Source organism: Penicilliopsis zonata, assembly GCF_001890105.1.
Source record: "Penicilliopsis zonata CBS 506.65 unplaced genomic scaffold ASPZOscaffold_1, whole genome shotgun sequence".
Lineage (NCBI taxonomy): Eukaryota > Fungi > Ascomycota > Eurotiomycetes > Eurotiales > Aspergillaceae > Penicilliopsis > Penicilliopsis zonata.
The window spans coordinates 751,020-768,035 of NW_019208911.1; the positions used below are offsets into that span (position 1 = coordinate 751,020).

At 53.9% G+C, this 17,016-nt stretch overlaps 7 protein-coding genes across 7 annotated transcripts; 3 read left to right on the forward strand and 4 right to left on the reverse strand.

Moving 5' to 3' along the window:
• Positions 1–65: 65 nt before the first annotated feature.
• On the reverse strand, positions 66–1,525 carry ASPZODRAFT_86281 (hypothetical protein; the record flags this gene model as incomplete). The annotated part of the gene is made up of 3 exons (XM_022730275.1): positions 1,324–1,525; positions 1,029–1,264; positions 66–960 (listed from the first exon to the last, which is right to left on the reverse strand). Exons 1-3 carry the CDS (start codon positions 1,345–1,347, stop codon positions 66–68), a joined length of 1,155 nt encoding a protein of 384 aa, XP_022585229.1. The 5' UTR covers positions 1,348–1,525.
• Positions 1,526–2,146: 621 nt separating this feature from the next.
• Positions 2,147–6,600, reverse strand: ASPZODRAFT_11575 (hypothetical protein; the record flags this gene model as incomplete). The annotated part of the gene is made up of 2 exons (XM_022721117.1): positions 2,147–2,452; positions 2,506–6,600. The coding sequence occupies 2 exons, from the start codon at positions 6,598–6,600 to the stop codon at positions 2,147–2,149; spliced, it is 4,401 nt and encodes a 1,466-aa protein (XP_022585230.1).
• A 406-nt stretch (positions 6,601–7,006) lies between these two features.
• ASPZODRAFT_2105060 (hypothetical protein) lies at positions 7,007–7,943 on the reverse strand (the record flags this gene model as incomplete). Its single annotated transcript, XM_022727707.1, has 1 exon — positions 7,007–7,943. The coding sequence occupies one exon, from the start codon at positions 7,941–7,943 to the stop codon at positions 7,356–7,358; it is 588 nt and encodes a 195-aa protein (XP_022585231.1). The 3' UTR covers positions 7,007–7,355.
• A 156-nt stretch (positions 7,944–8,099) lies between these two features.
• On the reverse strand, positions 8,100–9,053 carry ASPZODRAFT_55876 (hypothetical protein; the record flags this gene model as incomplete). The annotated part of the gene is made up of 1 exon (XM_022728570.1): positions 8,100–9,053. The coding sequence occupies one exon, from the start codon at positions 9,051–9,053 to the stop codon at positions 8,100–8,102; it is 954 nt and encodes a 317-aa protein (XP_022585232.1).
• A 1,310-nt stretch (positions 9,054–10,363) lies between these two features.
• ASPZODRAFT_11578 (hypothetical protein) lies at positions 10,364–12,608 on the forward strand (the record flags this gene model as incomplete). The annotated part of the gene is made up of 8 exons (XM_022721118.1): positions 10,364–10,441; positions 10,497–10,579; positions 10,632–11,435; positions 11,501–11,707; positions 11,756–11,911; positions 11,992–12,169; positions 12,220–12,482; positions 12,590–12,608. The coding sequence occupies 8 exons, from the start codon at positions 10,364–10,366 to the stop codon at positions 12,606–12,608; spliced, it is 1,788 nt and encodes a 595-aa protein (XP_022585233.1).
• Positions 12,609–12,857: 249 nt separating this feature from the next.
• ASPZODRAFT_21255 (hypothetical protein) lies at positions 12,858–13,998 on the forward strand (the record flags this gene model as incomplete). The annotated part of the gene is made up of 3 exons (XM_022727819.1): positions 12,858–13,009; positions 13,066–13,243; positions 13,297–13,998. The coding sequence occupies 3 exons, from the start codon at positions 12,858–12,860 to the stop codon at positions 13,927–13,929; spliced, it is 963 nt and encodes a 320-aa protein (XP_022585234.1). The 3' UTR covers positions 13,930–13,998.
• Positions 13,999–15,035: 1,037 nt separating this feature from the next.
• ASPZODRAFT_11580 (hypothetical protein) lies at positions 15,036–16,855 on the forward strand (the record flags this gene model as incomplete). Its single annotated transcript, XM_022721119.1, has 3 exons — positions 15,036–15,069; positions 15,126–15,839; positions 15,906–16,855. The coding sequence occupies 3 exons, from the start codon at positions 15,036–15,038 to the stop codon at positions 16,853–16,855; spliced, it is 1,698 nt and encodes a 565-aa protein (XP_022585235.1).
• Between the last annotated feature and the right edge of the window lie 161 nt (positions 16,856–17,016).

A 17,016-nucleotide genomic window follows, 5' to 3' on the forward strand; every position in this document is an offset into this window, starting at 1 on the left:
ATGGAGATGACCGATGTAAAATATGAAAATATGAAGATATGAGATGAGCTAGAGAATGTTCAATATCACCTTTGCCTGGCCTTGCCGCGCTTCGATCGTCGAGGCGCCGCTTTCTCTTCCTTTTCCTCTTCTTCTTTCTCTTCTTTCTCCGATACAACCACTTCACTACTCTCACTAGGGGAAGCAATTACCTCCTCCTCCTCTGAAGAAGAAGATGAAGGGGTTCCCTCATCAGCTGAAGAAAGTGCTCCTGCAGAAAGTGCTCCAGAAGCACTGAGATCAGCCGGCCACACCTTTTCCTCCCCGTTCCACGCGCCGCAGCTCGCACAGCGCCATCGGCCTAGCTCCGCCAGATCCTTGACCCCGGGCGGGGCTTGCCCGTTAACAAGCCGGCAGGACGTGCAGATGAGCACGATGCGGTTCTTGGGCTGGGTTTCGTCTTCGCCGAGGAGCACGTCGAGCAGGCGGTCGTACCAGTGGTTTGGATGTTCGATGTATTGAGGTGGTGTGGTTGGGGTCGCGGCAGGGATGGACGACGTGGAGAACGCATTAGGGGCAAACCCCGGTTCGTCAACGTAGTGATCCGTGGGGACTTGAGAGGGGGATTTCGCGGCCGGCGAACCCGGGGATCTCAGTCCACCCGGTGAATGGTTCTGTCGGATATTCGCAGTCGGAGGGGGAGGCAGCCCCGTCCTGGCTATCTGCTGCTGCTGCGGCTGCGGCTGCTTCTGGCCTTTCTGCTGCGACTTGGCCTCCCTGCGTTTCTCAGAGTCTCCCTTTGGAGAACTCTCGGCCCCGCCATACTTTTCCAGCAGCTGCTGCGTGGAGTTGTATTTGGTAGCGATCTTGAGTTTCTCGATGGTGGCGTCGCGTTGGGTCTGGAGATCGTCGAGGGAGCGTTGGGTCTTGCTGATGCGGTATTCAAAGTATTTACTGCCAGTGATCCGAACTGTATAGATGCTTTAAAAAAATGAGCAATCCTGAATAAAAAACAAAAAGAAGACAGTGAAGCAAGGAGTTGGAAGTACAGGAGAGGCCCGCCGATGACGGCGGCGTATTCGAGAATCCCCCAGTTCTGCCAGCCGAGGACCAAGCCCAGGATGATGGAGTAGAGAAGGTAGGCAAAGGAAGTGTAGAGGGTCCAGAGGGCCTTGAAACGACGGGACTGCTGGCGCAGCGTATCTTGCCGGGCGAGCGTGTGGGTGATTTTGGTCGAGAGAGCGGACAGCGTCTTCTCGAAAGACGCCGGGGAGTTATCTTGGCCCTGCGGGAGTTAGAACCATGAGGGTCAGTGGATAGGAGTCTATCTTCATCTTGACGTACCCTCCAGGGCCAGAGAGACACCATGGTGCTAGAGCATTGCTGAATCCTTGAGCGGTGATGGAGTGACAGGAATCGGTGACGCTGCGGTGGCACTGCAAGCTTGGCGGTGAGCTTCAGTACCTGCTTAGGCAGAGATCAAGCAGTAAATCTATTAATAATATAGAGAAGGATAGATAATCCTTATAAATAGAGAAGAATAAATAATCATTGTAAATAAAGAAGAATAAATAATACCTGAACCTCTACTAATCATAATACTTTGTGGTGAATAGCTATACCAATCAGGTTAGACGCATGCCTCAGGCTGTAGTCTGCCTCAGGCATATTGATGCCTCAGGCTGTATTCATGTAACTACCTACTCCCAGATCACTGTCATGGCTACTATACAACACAAATCCAACGCCATACGTATATGTATATCTATTATCATACAGGGTAGCCGGCCATTGACCAGTCGCCTCAAGACCGAAAAGGAAATCCCGGGATCAATCGTTTTGTGCGGGTATCTGTAGTAATATGTGAAAAAAAAAAAAAAAAAAAAAACAAGTGAGTGTCAGGCAACTCGTGTACAGCCTGAACAAGAAGTTTGGATTTGAATATGGGGGGAGTGGAAGATCGGTATAGCTTCCAGGTCTCGATTCTCGAGCGGGGTATATGCCGGAAGATGATGAAAAGTTGAGTCTTTTTGAGCCCGTGTGTTTCCCAAACATGCAAATTCTTTTGTGACCAAATGAAAACGTCCAAACCAATGGGTATCTATCATTCAATGTATTCGTTGCGTCGGTATCGGGATCGTCTCTGAAATCAGGATCGTGTCCATAATCATGGGTTGGTCGAACCGATCAGAGGTAAAGGAGTGAACCACCCGCCATGCTCCCATCGACCAGGTTGATAGACGGTTTCGGCGCGCGCAGCCGCCGCCTGCACTCCGTCCAGGATGATGTTCAGCCGGTGGAAGTCGATCGGCTTCATGATCCACCCGTCGAACCCGCAGTCAATATACTTTTGCATATCTCGCTCCACAAGGGAGGCCGACACGGCGAATACGGGGACCCGGTCTTCTGCCGGGGTGGAGGCTTCGTGTTCACGGATCCGGCGTGTGGCTGCCATTCCATCCACAATAGGCATCTGCAAGCCATCAATATTATGAATCATACATGACGAAGAGAAAAAAAACTTACTTGAATGTCCATCAGTACAGCATCGTAACTAGATGGGCTCTCTTCAAACGCCGCAGCACACTCCTCCCCATTGATAGTCAGACGAACACCGTGCCCGCAATTACTCAGCCGTTTATGCACGATCTTGCTATTGATGGGATCGTCCTCCGCGACGAGAATACGGAGCAGGTCCGACTGCGTGGGCGTAGACGCAGACGCAGACCGCGGTGAAGCGAGCGAGGTGGACGGGAATGCTGGCGTGGGGGGGGATGGAGGGCGTTGGATGTCTTGCGGTTCAATGCGGAGCGCGCTCAGTGGCACGCCCGAGTCGGTGATGGGTTCTTGGCCTGGGGCAGGGGGTGTTGTGAGAGGTACCAGGCTGCGAAACGTCGTGGATAGGGATTCATATGAAGCTCGTCGAAAGCGGTCATTAAAAGCAGTAGTAAAAGTGGTTGTTGTTGTTGTTGTATTATTATTAGAAGAGGTTGGTGGTGATGTAGGAGTTAAACCGATGGTAGGGACAGGGAGGGCCCCTGACGCAGACGCCGGCGAGGCAGGGGTATTCCGTACCACAGTCGGACTACCTGGACGTGTATTATTGTTGGTATTGTTATGCAGCCTGCGGATATCGGAGCCTTCACTGGTCGTGCGGTTGATGAGCGGAGGTTCCTGCATCGCGCTGATGAGCCGGTCAGCCTCGCTTTTGCCGCTGCGCGAAGACCGTGAGCTGCGGAAGCTGCCCTCGCTGTGTCCGCTGTCACCGCTGTACCGCCGCCCGCCGATCCCGCTGCGATGCCCACTGCCGCGGTTCACCAGCATGAAGTCGCCCTCGGTCGTCGGGGGCGTGGCGGGACCCTCGGTGGCAAGCCCCGGGGTCGAGGATATCGTCTTGGGCGCCCCGGTGGTTGCTGGTGTCGCGTCCGCAGAGTCCGGCACGGCGAACTGGAGCAGGATCTTGAACCGGCTGCCGTTTCCTTCCTCGGACTTGACGCTCATCTGGCCGTGCATGTTGCGCACGATGCGCGACACCAAGGCTAGACCCAGCCCAAGTACTCGGCGTTGGCTGTTTGCTTCTCCCAAGCTCATAGCGTCCTCAATGGCGCGGATGCTCTGCTGCTCCTGCTCGTGCTGCTGCCTTTCTTGCGAGTCGCCTTCGTACAAATAGCTATCATCTTCCATGGACACTTGTTCCAGGTCGTGGAAGAGAGTCTCCAGCGTGCTTTGCGACATACCCGTGCCCGTGTCCAAGACGGTGATTTCGATGGGGACGTGGCGAGACGATTCAGGCGGCACGGGCGAGCGCCAGATATCGACCGCGACGGAGCCGGTGAGCGTGTGCTGGATAGCATTGGAGATGAGGTTCATGACAACCTGGCGCACGCGGCGCTGATCTCCCAGGACGGCCGTGGGCAGGCCTGGATGTACGGTGACGGAGTAGCCGATACCCTTGCGCTTGGCCTCTGGCTCGAACATGTCGGTCGCCTCGCGGATGGTATGGCAGAGGTCGAAGGACTCGTCCTTGATGAGCTCCTGGCCCTTTTCGGTATTTGTCAGGTCGAGGAGGTCGTTGATGACGTAGATGAGCGACTTGGAGGCCGAGTGCGACTTGGCAAGATTGTCGCGCGTCTCGTGGTCTAGCGGCCCCTCGAGCGCGATCTCGAGGTAGTTGATGATGGCGTTGAGCGGGGTGCGCACCTCGTGCGCCGAGTTCGCCAACAATAACCGGGTGAGCTGGGAGCTCTCCATGGCGGCCTCCTTCTGGCGCCAGACCTTGATGAACTTGCCGTACACCAGACATAAAACAGCGGCGGTCTCGACGTCCGACTCGGACCACTCGCGCGACTGGTTCATGACCGTCTCCCGCCAGGTCTGGAAGCTCTTGCGCGGTTCAAGGTACGCAGTTGTGCCCTTCTTGTACTGCTTCTCGTACGGGTTCCCGGCCCACTTGATCTCCATGAGCTGGCCGCGGCGGAAGAAGACGATGAAGTCGCTGCCGCCGGACGACAAGGGTACGTAGAGCAAGCCCGAGATGTGTTTGAAGCCCGGCGGGTAGCGCAGGTCGGGGAAATCCTTGCGGACATCCTGCGAGGCCAGCACGGAATTGATCTGCCGCATCTTGAGGTATTCCAGCAGGGCCAGGACTTCCTGGGAGTGAGTCAGCTTGCCGAGAATCTTGGTCTCGTCACGGATGGAGAGGGCGCCGTAGTCGGCGCCGAAGAGGTTGAGCAGATCGTCCGAGGAAGCGATAATGTACCCTGACGGGTTGGCCTCTGTGGGGACGGTGTTGATGAGCTTGCGGGCCTGCAGGCGCGAGGCGTACGAGAGGCGCTCAATGTTGCGCGAGACGGTGTCGCCGATCAGCCGGCACATTTTGCGGATGGGGAACGAGACGCGCATGCCCGTGTTTCCGTACGAATGGCAGGAAATAAGCCCCCAGAGCTCATTGAAGGCGTTGATGCTGATAGACATGGACGACCGTACAGCCATATTGGCCAGATACTTGACATGGATTGGTGACATGGCGCGCAAGTAGGCATGTGTCAGGTCGAGAGGGGTTTCCAGGTCCTGCAGCGTGCGACAGACGAGACGAGCAGTGACCAGGTCACGGTCGTACAGCAAGCGGACCTTGTTGATCTTGTAGAGATCGCGGGCTTGCTTGGGGATGTCGGAGGCAGGAAAACGTAGACCCTTGTACAGGTCTTTAGTGGCTCGCGGGTCGACAAGCTCGGCGATGACGATGCCGTTCCAGCTGCTGTCGAACTGGTAGATCATGACGCGGTGAAAGCCCGTCAGCTCTTTGACAAGACCCGTGGCGGTGTTGAGCAGGGCATCGAGCGTCTGCGCGCGGGCGAGCTGCTCCTGGATCTGCGAGAGGATGCTAAACACCTCCATGGCGGCAGCCTCGCCGCGGCGGCGGCGAGCGTTGCGCAGGATCCGCAGCGGCTGGCTGATGTTGATGGTGCTGGCGGCCAGTTCCTCAGGCGTGGGTTCGATACCGAGCGTGTCCGACGGCAGCATCGGGGTCGTCTCGCCGGAGACGTTAAGAGGGTGGGTTGGATCGTCCTCGAGCTCGAGCTCGCAGATGACGAGACCGTGGTTCGCTTCGTGGATGTGGACGGCGCACCAGAAGCGACGGCAACGACCACCAGGAATGGTGATGGACATGACGAACACCTCAGGCCCGTCGATGCTAGGATCGCAGGCCTCGTCCCTAACGAAGTCGACATGGTCGAGGAAATTATCCGCCTGTTCGTCACTGAGGATATCCGTAAAACTTTCGAGGGCGAACAATTCGTTGGGCGAGTAGCCGAGGAAAGCCTTGGAGTTCTCGCTCACAACGCGCACGAGCAGCCCTTTGCTGGCCGGGTCCTCCTGCAGGGCGACCAGCACGCCGAAGCTCTGCACCGCGCCGGGGATATGGATCGGCTCGTCCTCGCAGAACTGGAACGACTCGCCGCCTCGTCCTGTGATGACGGCGTGGCCACCCTCGATTTCAACGTGCTGGAAGCGTGCCGTCACCAGCGCCTGCGGCTCCCGTTCTTGTTCCTCCTTGCTGGGGAGGGTATTGGCCTGGAACATCGTCTGGGTGATTGACAGCGACATCTTCCGTAGCAACCCTGAGGTGTTCCCCTCAACCGGATCCAGCGTCTTTGGTAATTCTGGCGACAGCGCCTCTGATGTCTCTGGCTCTGGCTCTGGCTCTGGCTCTGCCTCTGCCTCTGGCTCTGGCTCTGGCTCCTTTGGTATCCCCCCATCCATCTCCTGGGAATCTTCTATCGTATCCCCTCCTCCCCCTCCTCCCCCTCCTCCCTCAGCCACTGGCTGCTCCTGAAGCTGGTTCCATGTCTCTTCATCAATGATAGAGTACGCCCGGGCGCCTTCCCTGGCAGGCGAGACGGGCCTTGGGCCCGTCACGCCGCTCAGCCCTTGAGGGCGATCGACCGATATAATAGAGCGGATGGGATACACGCGGTCCGGACCGGCAAAATCGAGAGGCGAGGCGGGTGATTGTCCTTGTGAGGGTTCTCCTGGAGACAGAGGAATATCCGGAGGAGCATTCGAAGACATATTATTCCCTTGGGAAGAGCCAGGAGGAGGCTCCGAATCAGCAGCCATAGTTTTTCGAATCGGGTGTCTTATCAAACAATCATTCCTGGACAGTTCTTTCTTATATCTGCCTTCTCAGTATGGAGAGTTCGCCCCCTCCCTCTCTCTCCTCTCTCTCTCTCTCCTTTCTCCCGAGAGGATTCTGACGGTATCGTAACCCCTCAGTGGACGGCGGAGGTCCCACTCCCACGACGACGACGAACGCAAGGCCTAGAGAACAGCGAAGGGTTAGAGACGGATGGGAAAAATCAACACGCTTGATCTGATGACAGGCAGAGCATGCAGAGCAGTCGAAGGAACGACGATACCTTCTTCACCCGGGAAAGCGTCTGGTCTGTCGACGAGGGAAAAGTTAAGGTGGGGATGTGGAGGAGAGCAAGGAATCGCTACCAGGATAAGAACTTAAGAGGAGAGCAGGAGAAGGAGCTTCAGTTTAACCACCACCAAACAAAAGAAACGATGAGCTGTCAGTGTCAAGAGAGTATCGGTAACTGTATTCTATCTAGTCAATTGTACTCTATTCTATTCATGATTCTACTAGTATTTTATTTCTTCTATAAGACCAGAGAGAGTCAAGCGAGCCCGAAAACGGCCTAGCGCCTTGGCCAGTCAAGTCTTTGTCAGCTGACGTCATAGTCCAACTTGAGGCTGTCCAAGGAACGCCCTGCAAGAGCATCACTGCCCTTGTGGTACGGTGCGAGACAACGTCAGTGGGTTGGGAACTTCACTGTGGTGTGGTACTGAACAACGTCAGTGGGTTGTTTTCAAGCCGCCCCTTGGGCAAATTGCTCCTGCAACACGCCCGCTCGCTGTTGGATTGGCCGGGCGTCCAGAAAGGTACGCAACTCCACCGCCCGCAGGCCATGGGGCCCGGTTGGGTCCGCGCGCAGGGTAATGATGTTGAACTCGCTCGTGCGGATCTCAAACTTCTCGGGATCAGGTTGGAGGATGGTTCCCGTCGTGGAATCGTACATGACGGTGCGTGTGGCGCTTGCCTTGGTGTCGTCGGTGGGACTATTTTGCTGCCGCTGCTGCTGCTGATGATCATGATCATGATCGGTATCCCCAGGCGTATGATCGATGTCCCACGCCATATGTAGCTCATGATGGAAGCGATCGACGTGTTTCCCGCGCAGCTCCAGCATGGCGATGGCCGGCTGCGCCATCACGGGCGGGTTGCTGTTGGTAATGAAGCAGGCCTGCGGATCCAAGAACGCCACGATCGGATGTGGCGCACCGGACAGTGAGTCGATGGCCGGGAAGAAATCTCGGAGGAAGAGGAGGCCGCTGGATGCATCACCTGGGATGGCGTCCGCACTGCCCTGGTGGATATACACCGAGCGTTGGGCCATGAGACTGTGAAGAAGGAAAAAGGGTAAGGTGGCCTTGCTAGTACCTACTACCTAATATATATCATCACATGACCAATGACATCGAAATTCGTCAAGATGAGGTCAAGATATATAGGTATTGGAAATAGATATAAATCGCAGATAAATAACGGGCGATCATGGAACGGCATTCCGCGTACGAAGGTCTGACAAGGCTGAACGAGCTCTCGTCACCGAGGCCGGTAGACTCTCCAGAGAGATGGTCCTGGTGTGCCAGGGCGAGCGCGGGGATCGCCCCCGGCCGGTGGGGGTGGTGGCAGTTGCGTGAGTGATATCGCCGTGGATCTGGGAAGGGTCGACAAAGGTCGGAAAGTCGCCCGTCTCGGCCGAGGTGGGCGCCGACGCGGCGTGCAGGTTGACGAGCGAGACCAGCTTACCCAGGACGGCAAACTCGAGCTTGAGTTTGATGCTGTAGACGGCGGATTTGAGAGTGACCTGAATCACGTAGAGGCCGAGGTACTCGATGACCAGCAGCGAGATGTCCATGAGGATGATCACCACGTTGATGGCCAGCAGTTCGTACATGATTTTCCTGCGGCGGGCGGTCTTATCGGGGTTGAGGCGCAGCAGGCGGACCGTCTGGTAGATGTAGATGCCGGCCAGGATGAATTCCTGGATGCAGAACCAGGTCAGCTGCATGCGCTCGATCACGTTGTAGGCGCGGATGATGTCCTCATTATCAGTAAAGACGGTCCCGTACGTCGTGACCGTGGTGGGGATGATGAAGACGATCGAGCCGACGATGATCAGCAGGCGCATCCGGCGCAACACCTGGGGGTCCTGCACGACGAGGTGCAGGCGGGAGTACAGCACGACCGACTGACCGGGGACCATGAACCAGTAGCCGATGGTGGACATGGTGATGGCGAGGCCGTCCGGGGCCAGTCGGAAAAAGTTGAGCATGTAACCCAGGGCGTGGGGGATCACCCCGAGCACGGCGGACAGCAACAAACTCCAGAAGTACAAGCCGGTGTAGCGGGTGAAGGTGACAAAGACCAGAATCACCAGTTCGATACTGTTGTACAGGGCAATCGCGAACAGCACCGTCACGGCCAGCTTCTCGGGGCCCATCCCCAAGCCGTCGGACAGGCCCTTGGGCTCGGTGGAAAGCGAATTCGTCATTGTATTTTCTTTCTTTCTTTCTTTCTTCCCGTCTTTTCTTTTTTTTTTTCCCTTTATCTCTTGTCTCCTTCGACTCTGTCTCCTGTCTCCCCTCCTGTTGACCTTGGATTCAGCTCATCGAGAGCACCAGCACGCATAATCCAAGCAGTAAGAGATTGTGGGAATATTATTTCCCCTCTCCACACTCTCTCCCCTGGGCCCTGATATGTGCCACTTCCCAGTGCCCACTGCCGACTACCCACCGAGGCACAGAGATTTTGTGTGGCGGAGGGGCGACTCGTGCAGGCTCAGGGCCGAGACGCAATTGGAGTCCTCGACCCAACGCTGCGGAACCGTACTTTTGTGACCCGAGGAAGCGATCTGTGCCTCCTCTGTAGTGCTCTGTAATAACCCTGTCAGTATGACTGCTGGAGCATCAATGGAAGGCGCTGGAATCCGACACTCACTGCTGGTGCTGTTCCTTCTGTTGTCCCCCTGAAGAAAACACGAGGCGAGGGAAAATTGAGCCGGTTTTTTTGCCTCTTGCGCCTTCCTGTTTCTGCTCCTGCCGCATGTGGCACCCACGGTGCTAGTCCTGTTCCTGGTTTAGCGTCCGATGGGCCGCGCCAGTGACGCCACTTTCATCTGTGGCTGGGCTGCCGACTGTCGCGTGCTCCTCACGTGGCTGTCACTGTGCCACAGTCTGCTTAGTAATTGATTAATAAGGCTCTCGTCTTCCTATTGTTACTCCGTAGTTAATAACACTCTGCACAATTATGCCAAGATGCTCGGGATGAGCTTGGAATACTACATACTATTCAAGTCGACTATCTTTGATTATTATGGTTAGTTATTGATATTCTCTCTTAAAACATTATTACTCGTGTATAGCAAGAAAGTCTTGTACAACCTGCCAGTCATTATCAGTCTTACCCTTTATATCAATTACAATTTTATGAAATTATCATTTTTATAGAATTGTAATTAGTATATAATAACTTAGTTTACTTATATAGCTACCATATAGCGAATAAACAATCTTAGGTGTTTCATTCTACATAGTAACTAGGTAGTTATACCTTTCCTGATATCCGGATACCTGCTATCCAGAAATCACCTTATCAGCAATAACTGATAAGAACTACCTTCTCTACTCCTCCGTACTCCGTACTACTATAGGTACTCTACTACTACTACTTCTGATTCAATAAATTCCAATTCGATCCAATTAAAAATACCTGAAAATCCATAATCGTTAATCAAAATTGGCCTGAGCCAATATGCTCGCCCACAGCCCCCCCAAGCCTCGCAAACGAATCATCCTGGCATGCAATGGATGCCGGGCAAAACGAACCAAGGTCAGTCTGAACTTGCAGAAGACGTTGTCTTTACTGATGTTTCTTCGCTCTCTAGTGCGATGGAAGACAGCCAAGGTGTGGGGGGTGCAGTTATCGCGAGGAGGAATGTCAATACACCGATTCAGAGAGCAAGCGGAAGTGCGTATCTCTCTTTCTCTCTCTCTCTATCTCTCTCTCTCTAAGTCTCTAGACGACCTAGTAATGCATATATATCTGCCTTGGAAGCCCGTGTGGAGTGTCTGGAACGACGACTGGCAGCTTCAGAGGGCAGGGGGAAGACAAATTCCGACTCCGGGCAAAGAGCTGCTCAGGAACCAAAGATGGACGACTTGACAGAAGCGTTTGGGTGTTTCACACTGGGGGATGCTGGGGAGCTGCGATTCTTCGGGGCCTCCAGCAACTTCAGTCTCATCCAGAACCACTCGCTCAAAGTCGCCTCGTCGACCGAAGCCCGCCTTCGAGGCCTCGCCGCCGCAAGACAGACGCCCGGGTACTTCGACCCCCCCGCCGAGCTGCGCGATCATCTGCTCGGCTTGTTCTGGCGCTGGCAGAACTCCTGGCAGTACCTCGTGCCGCGCGAGCTGTTCCTCCGCGATCTCTACGTCGACCACAGCGGGCGATACTGCACCCCGCTCCTGCTCATGGCCATTCTCGCCCTCGCCTCGCGATATTCATCCCGCCCAGAGGTGAGGAGAGACATCGGGGATGCCAACACCGCCGGCGCCGCCTTTGCCAGTCAGGCCAAGACCATGCTGGACTACGAGTATGAAGCCCCCACCACGACTACTGTGCAGGCAACCGCTCTGCTAGGTCTCTATTGGGCGTCGATCGATAACGAAGGGTTGGGTTTCATGTATATTGGCATGGCCTCCCGCATGGCGATGAATCTGGGGCTGCATTCGGACTGCTCACACTCCGTTTCGAGGAACCTGGTCTCAAGACAAGACGTCGAGGAACGCAACATCGTTTTCTGGGGGGTCTATCTCCTTGACAAGTGAGCTTTTCAACTCTTTTTTATCTTCCTTGTGTTCATGATTCAGTTCCTTGCTGATACTGTAGACTATATTGTCTTGGAATGGGCCGCCCGGCTAGCATCCAGGAATATAACATCACAACCGCCAAGCCGACAGCAGAGAATTATCCCCTTCTCCCACTCTCGGACGAGCAGACAGTCCTTTCCACTCCTTTTCCGACATCTCACATCACCGAGAACGCCGTTGCCACCTGCGAGCTTCTCATCATCACCTCAGAAGTCATCGATCAACTGTAAGCTTTATCATTCGTTTATTCATCATTCATCAACTGATAAACTAGGTATGCCCAGCGCTCGGAATGGACAGACCGAGAAAGAGAGGACCGGGTGATGGAGACACAGCTGCGAGCGACAAGATTCCACGACCGACTACCTAAAAGCCTCAGAATCTCCGACTCGAGTCTGCAGCCGTCAAGGCCATACGTGTACCAGCTGCAGTAAGCATACATACATATAGTTACTACTTGCATCTATCTACTGGGTTGTCATCTGGTCCGAATTTTTGCTAACCAGCTAGTCTACAATACCACCATTCGGTGATTCTCCTCCACCGGCCATTTCTCAATCCCTTCTCCCCCTCCAGCCAGTCTATCGAATATGACCCTGACGGCAAGGATATCCATTCAAGATCTTGCAAGGCGGCTGCCATGAAGACCTCCCAGATTCTCCGGATCTACATGAACAATTTCACAAAGGTATACCGATACTCATCTTAATACTCTCCTCTTATGCTTATACTATCTAGAGATACTTTCCCATCTCAGCAGTCCATCCCACCTTCACTGCAGCCATTATCCTCCTCCTCGACCTGAAGATCAAGAAAGAAAAAGAAACCATGCACTCTCTGTGTATCTGTATGAAAGCCCTGTACGGCATGAATATCAATTGGGACTGGGCCAACAGGTCGATCCGGGCGATCCGGTCTCTCGCCGCCCAGTGGGAGGTTGATCTTTTTGTTCTTGATTTGGAACGGGATATCGATGAGGAGAGTCGTCGTCAGTATGAGCGGTATGTGGGGGAAGAGTGTTCTATTGCCACTAGTGATGAATTATTTTTTGATTCTCTGGGGTTTGTATAGTATGTATAAGGTACTCACAAATGTATAAACATGATAGTTATCCGGGTAATAGTTAGCCAGATATGTGTTTAATATACTGTTATATCCGTATCACTATCATCCGGATAGATTTCAGCCATATAATCTAGATATATGTATCCGTATAGTATGACCCGGATAGGATATTTGATATCCAGATAGACCAACAGTTGATGTCTTGATAAGAATACCTTATTTAATATTCTCAATTCACTATACACTTCCTCTTCAATCACTCTTCCTTCTCTACTTACTCACACACACAAACACACATACACACCCTCTCCATGTCTATCAAAGTTGCAGCTGTACAGGCCGAGCCTGAATGGAACAACCTCGAGGCTGGCGTCAACAAAACCATCGCCTACATCGAAGATGCAGCATCCAACGGAGCCAACGTCCTGGGCTTCCCTGAAGTCTTTATCCCAGGCTATCCTTGGTAAATTTCTCTTGAGTAATGGACTTGAATTTCATGGAATTTGGCTAACTGAATAGGAGCATCTGGGCCAACTCACCGGTTGACAACGCCACGTTCATGGACGAATACTACCGCAACTCGCTGGTCAAGGACTCCGAGCAGATGGAACGGATCTGCGCTGCTGTTCGAGAGGCAGGCATGTTTGTCGTGTTAGGATATAGCGAGCGGTACAGGGGGACTCTTTTTATCTCGCAGGTAAGCCCTTGATGCTTACGAAATATCATTGCGTTGTATTTTAAATGAGACAGTCCTTCATCGATCCTACCGGAACGATCGTCCACCACCGCCGCAAGATCAAACCGACCCACGTCGAACGCGCATACTGGGGCGACGGGCAGGCCGACTCCCTGAAGACGGTGGTCTCGTCGCCGTTCGGGAACATCGGCGGCCTGAACTGCTGGGAACATACACAGCCCCTACTTCGGTACTACGAGTACGCGCAGGACGTGGATATCCATGTAGCGAGCTGGCCGTTGATCTGGGATCAGCCTGCGCCTGAAAAACAAATACCATGGACGTACCAGATCACGCCTGGGTTGAACGCGGGCCTGTCGCAAGTCATGGCGTTCGAGGGGGCTTGTTTCGTGTTGGTCTGCACGCAGGTCCTGACTGAGAAGAACCGCGAGAAGTGCCGGCTGCAGGGCTTTGAGTATGCCACGGGGGGTAGTGGCGGCTTCTCCATGATCTACGGACCTGACGGGACGCCCCTGGTTGAGAAACCGGATGCAGGACAGGAAGTCATCCTGTACGCTGATGTCGATCTGGCGGATAAGGCGCGTGCGAAGCATAATCTCGATCTCGTCGGTCACTATTCTCGTCCGGACCTGCTCAGTCTGCGTGTTACCACGGAAGAGGGACGTCCTGTTCATTATAAGAACTAGGTAGCTGGCAAGTACTCACCTCTGGCTATAGATGGGATCCTGGAAGATATCAATAAACCGAATGAAACCACGTTTTATAAGCAGAAGTGACGCGTAGAAAGAAGGTCTGAAGTCTGAATAAATCCCTCATATATCACATGACCAGTCCAGACTCACTCTCCCTCTCCTCCCCTCCTTTCCACTTCTCTCCTTCTCATCACTCTCCCTCTGTACCTCTTAGCAATGGACTACACTTCTTGACAACCGATATGACTATTGCGTACGTCTTTGGCACGCCATTCGATGCCCTGGATGTATTTTGGATCCACAAAACACTACGAAGAATGAGATGGAATGGGATGACCTGTATGCTTCAAGCTGCAGTCTGGTTGCCTTATAATGTCTAGTCCGTAAGTCACCGTCAGCTTCAGCTTAGCTTCACGCGTCTCTTCTCTTCCACTCTTACGCATGCTGCCAGTATACAGCAACCAGTTGCTCCTCTTGTCGTCTGAGCTTTGGGAAGACCTCCTCCTTTTTCCACATCAAGTGGATGAGATGGCTCCACGAACGATACCTGCATTCTTACATTAGGCAGACTCGTTCTCACTGACGCCTGAAGCAGAAGCTGCATTGTACGCCCTCGGTTGATTACCATAGGCTACATCGTTGCCGTTGGAAGCGGGTTCAGTTTAACTTTGGACTTGTCAGATAAAACAGGGATAAAAGCGTGTCCAGAAGAATATGGATTGAGATCACTTGACCGGGACCTTCTGACAGGTTTCTCTGCCTGCTTTTTCAATTGATGCTGACCAATACGAGATTGACATGAAGCATGCTTGGAATGCATATATATCATCCGTCTTACGAAAATATCAGATACGGGGAGATTGTCTCCCATGCAGCAGCAGTGTGCTCGATGGATTCTGATCGACTTGGTGCGTTATCTCAACCTCTAGCAGTGGTGAGGTTAGGCAGGCTTGCAGATCTATGATCGCCATTAGGCGTCCAGTTGTGAGTTCCTGAGGCCTTTTTAAACGCGAGACTCCTCCCTGAAAGTTCCTGTCGTATTCACCGTCTCTATCTTACCGCAAACCCTTCATCCAACGGATTCATCCCTTGGGTACATTATGAGCTCCCAGTGGGACTTTATCATTGTCGGAAGTTCGTGCTTCATCACCCATGACTACCATTTATTCCATACTAATGATACGTCTCAGGCGGACCGGCTGGCTGTGCAGTGGCTGCTGGACTAGCTCATACATCAAAGAAGCCGAAGGTACTGCTCCTCGAAGCCGGTGGCCGAAATCAGGAGGATAGCCTACGTGTCGATGGTCAGCGATGGACGACTTTCCACAACCCGGAGCTTAACTGGGGGTACAAGACTGTTCCGCAGCAGCACTGCAACAACCGCGAGCTTGAATACCACCGCGGCCGGATGCTGGGAGGCAGCAGTGCTATCAACTTCAGCGCCTATACTCGCGGCCCTCGTGAAGACTATGACCGCTGGGCTGAGAAGGTAGGCGACGAGACGTTCCGATGGGAGCAGATGCTGCAGCGTTTCAAGCGGCTAGAATCCTTCCACGGCGAGTTTCAACACGAAGAATACTACAAGTATGCCTCACCATCGCCGTCAGACCATGGTAGTCATGGGCCCCTGCATGTCGGGTACGCACGTGAGTGGGAGAATGACCTTCCCCTCATTATGGACGGGCTGATCGCGGCCGGTCTGGAGAGAAACCTGGATCTCAATTCGGGCAATCCGCTTGGGATTGGACTGGCAAGCAACACGGCCTATCAAGGGCGTCGATCCACAGCAGCGGATCTGTTGTTGGACGCCCCGGATAACCTGACGGTTCTTGCCCAGGCGGCCGTGCAGCGAGTCATCCTCGAGGGGAAGAAGGTAATCGGAGTGGAATCAGGAGAACATCGGTGTAAGTGGATATCGGAAACGAATAAATAAACAAATAACAATGTGCTGACGCAAAGTCATTTTCCAGACTACGCTGCGAAAGAAGTCGTCCTCTGCGCCGGTACTCTCGACAACCCACGGATCCTCATGCACTCGGGCATCGGTCCCCGGGACGAGCTCGCTAGGTTTCGAATCCCCGTTCGACACGATCTGCCGGCTGTTGGCAAGGGTCTGCGCGACCACCCTGCGTTTGCGATAACTTTAGAGCGCAAAGCCGGCACCAACGACCGCAATGCATTCTTCAAGAACCCGGATGCTATGGCGGAGGCGCAGGAGCAGTGGGACATGGATAGGACAGGCCCCTGGGCACGCCATTCATGCCAGCTCGTAATGGGATTCCTCAAGATGGACGACCGCCTATTGGGATCGAGCGAATTCGCATCCCTCCCAGCTGACGTGCAGGAGTTCCTGCAACGGCCCACAGTGCCACACTGGGAGCTGATCGCGAACGCGCCTTTGCCTCAGTTCGCCCCGGGCCTAATCACGGATTTCGGCTCCGTCACCCTGCTGGCTATCTTTATGAACGAGCAGTCCGTCGGGGAGGTGCGCCTGCAATCGTCGGACCCGAACGTGCCGCTGCTCTTCGACCCGCACTTCCTTGAGCACCCGTACGACCGCAAAGGCTGCGTCGATATGGTCCGCGAGCTACTGGCTCTGGTCCGCCACGAAGCGATCGCCAAGGATACCCTCTCGACCCTCGTCGGCCCCGCCTCCGACTCGGAGGCAGATATCCTCGAGTTCTGTCGAGCCACGGCCACCTCTGTGTGGCATATGACGGGTACGGTCGTGATGGGCGCCGCGGGCGATCCCAAGGCGGGCGTTGACTCGCACTTCCGTGTGTTGGGCCTGGAGGCCCTGCGAGTCGCGGATATGAGCGTCGTGCCTATTCTGCCTAATAACCACACGCAGAGCACGGCGTACGTGACGGGGATGACGTGTGCGGACGTGATGATTGAGGAGTATGGTTTGGACGTTTAGGGAATTTTAGTTATACTCGAGGGTTCATTTATCTATACATGATACCTTCAAAATCAGAGCACTCTGGTCATTTATTCAGTAGAGAATAATTTATTCAGCCAACAGTAGACTATTTCTTACTAATATGATCCTTTTAGCCTCAATATCTCCACTTCCATTTA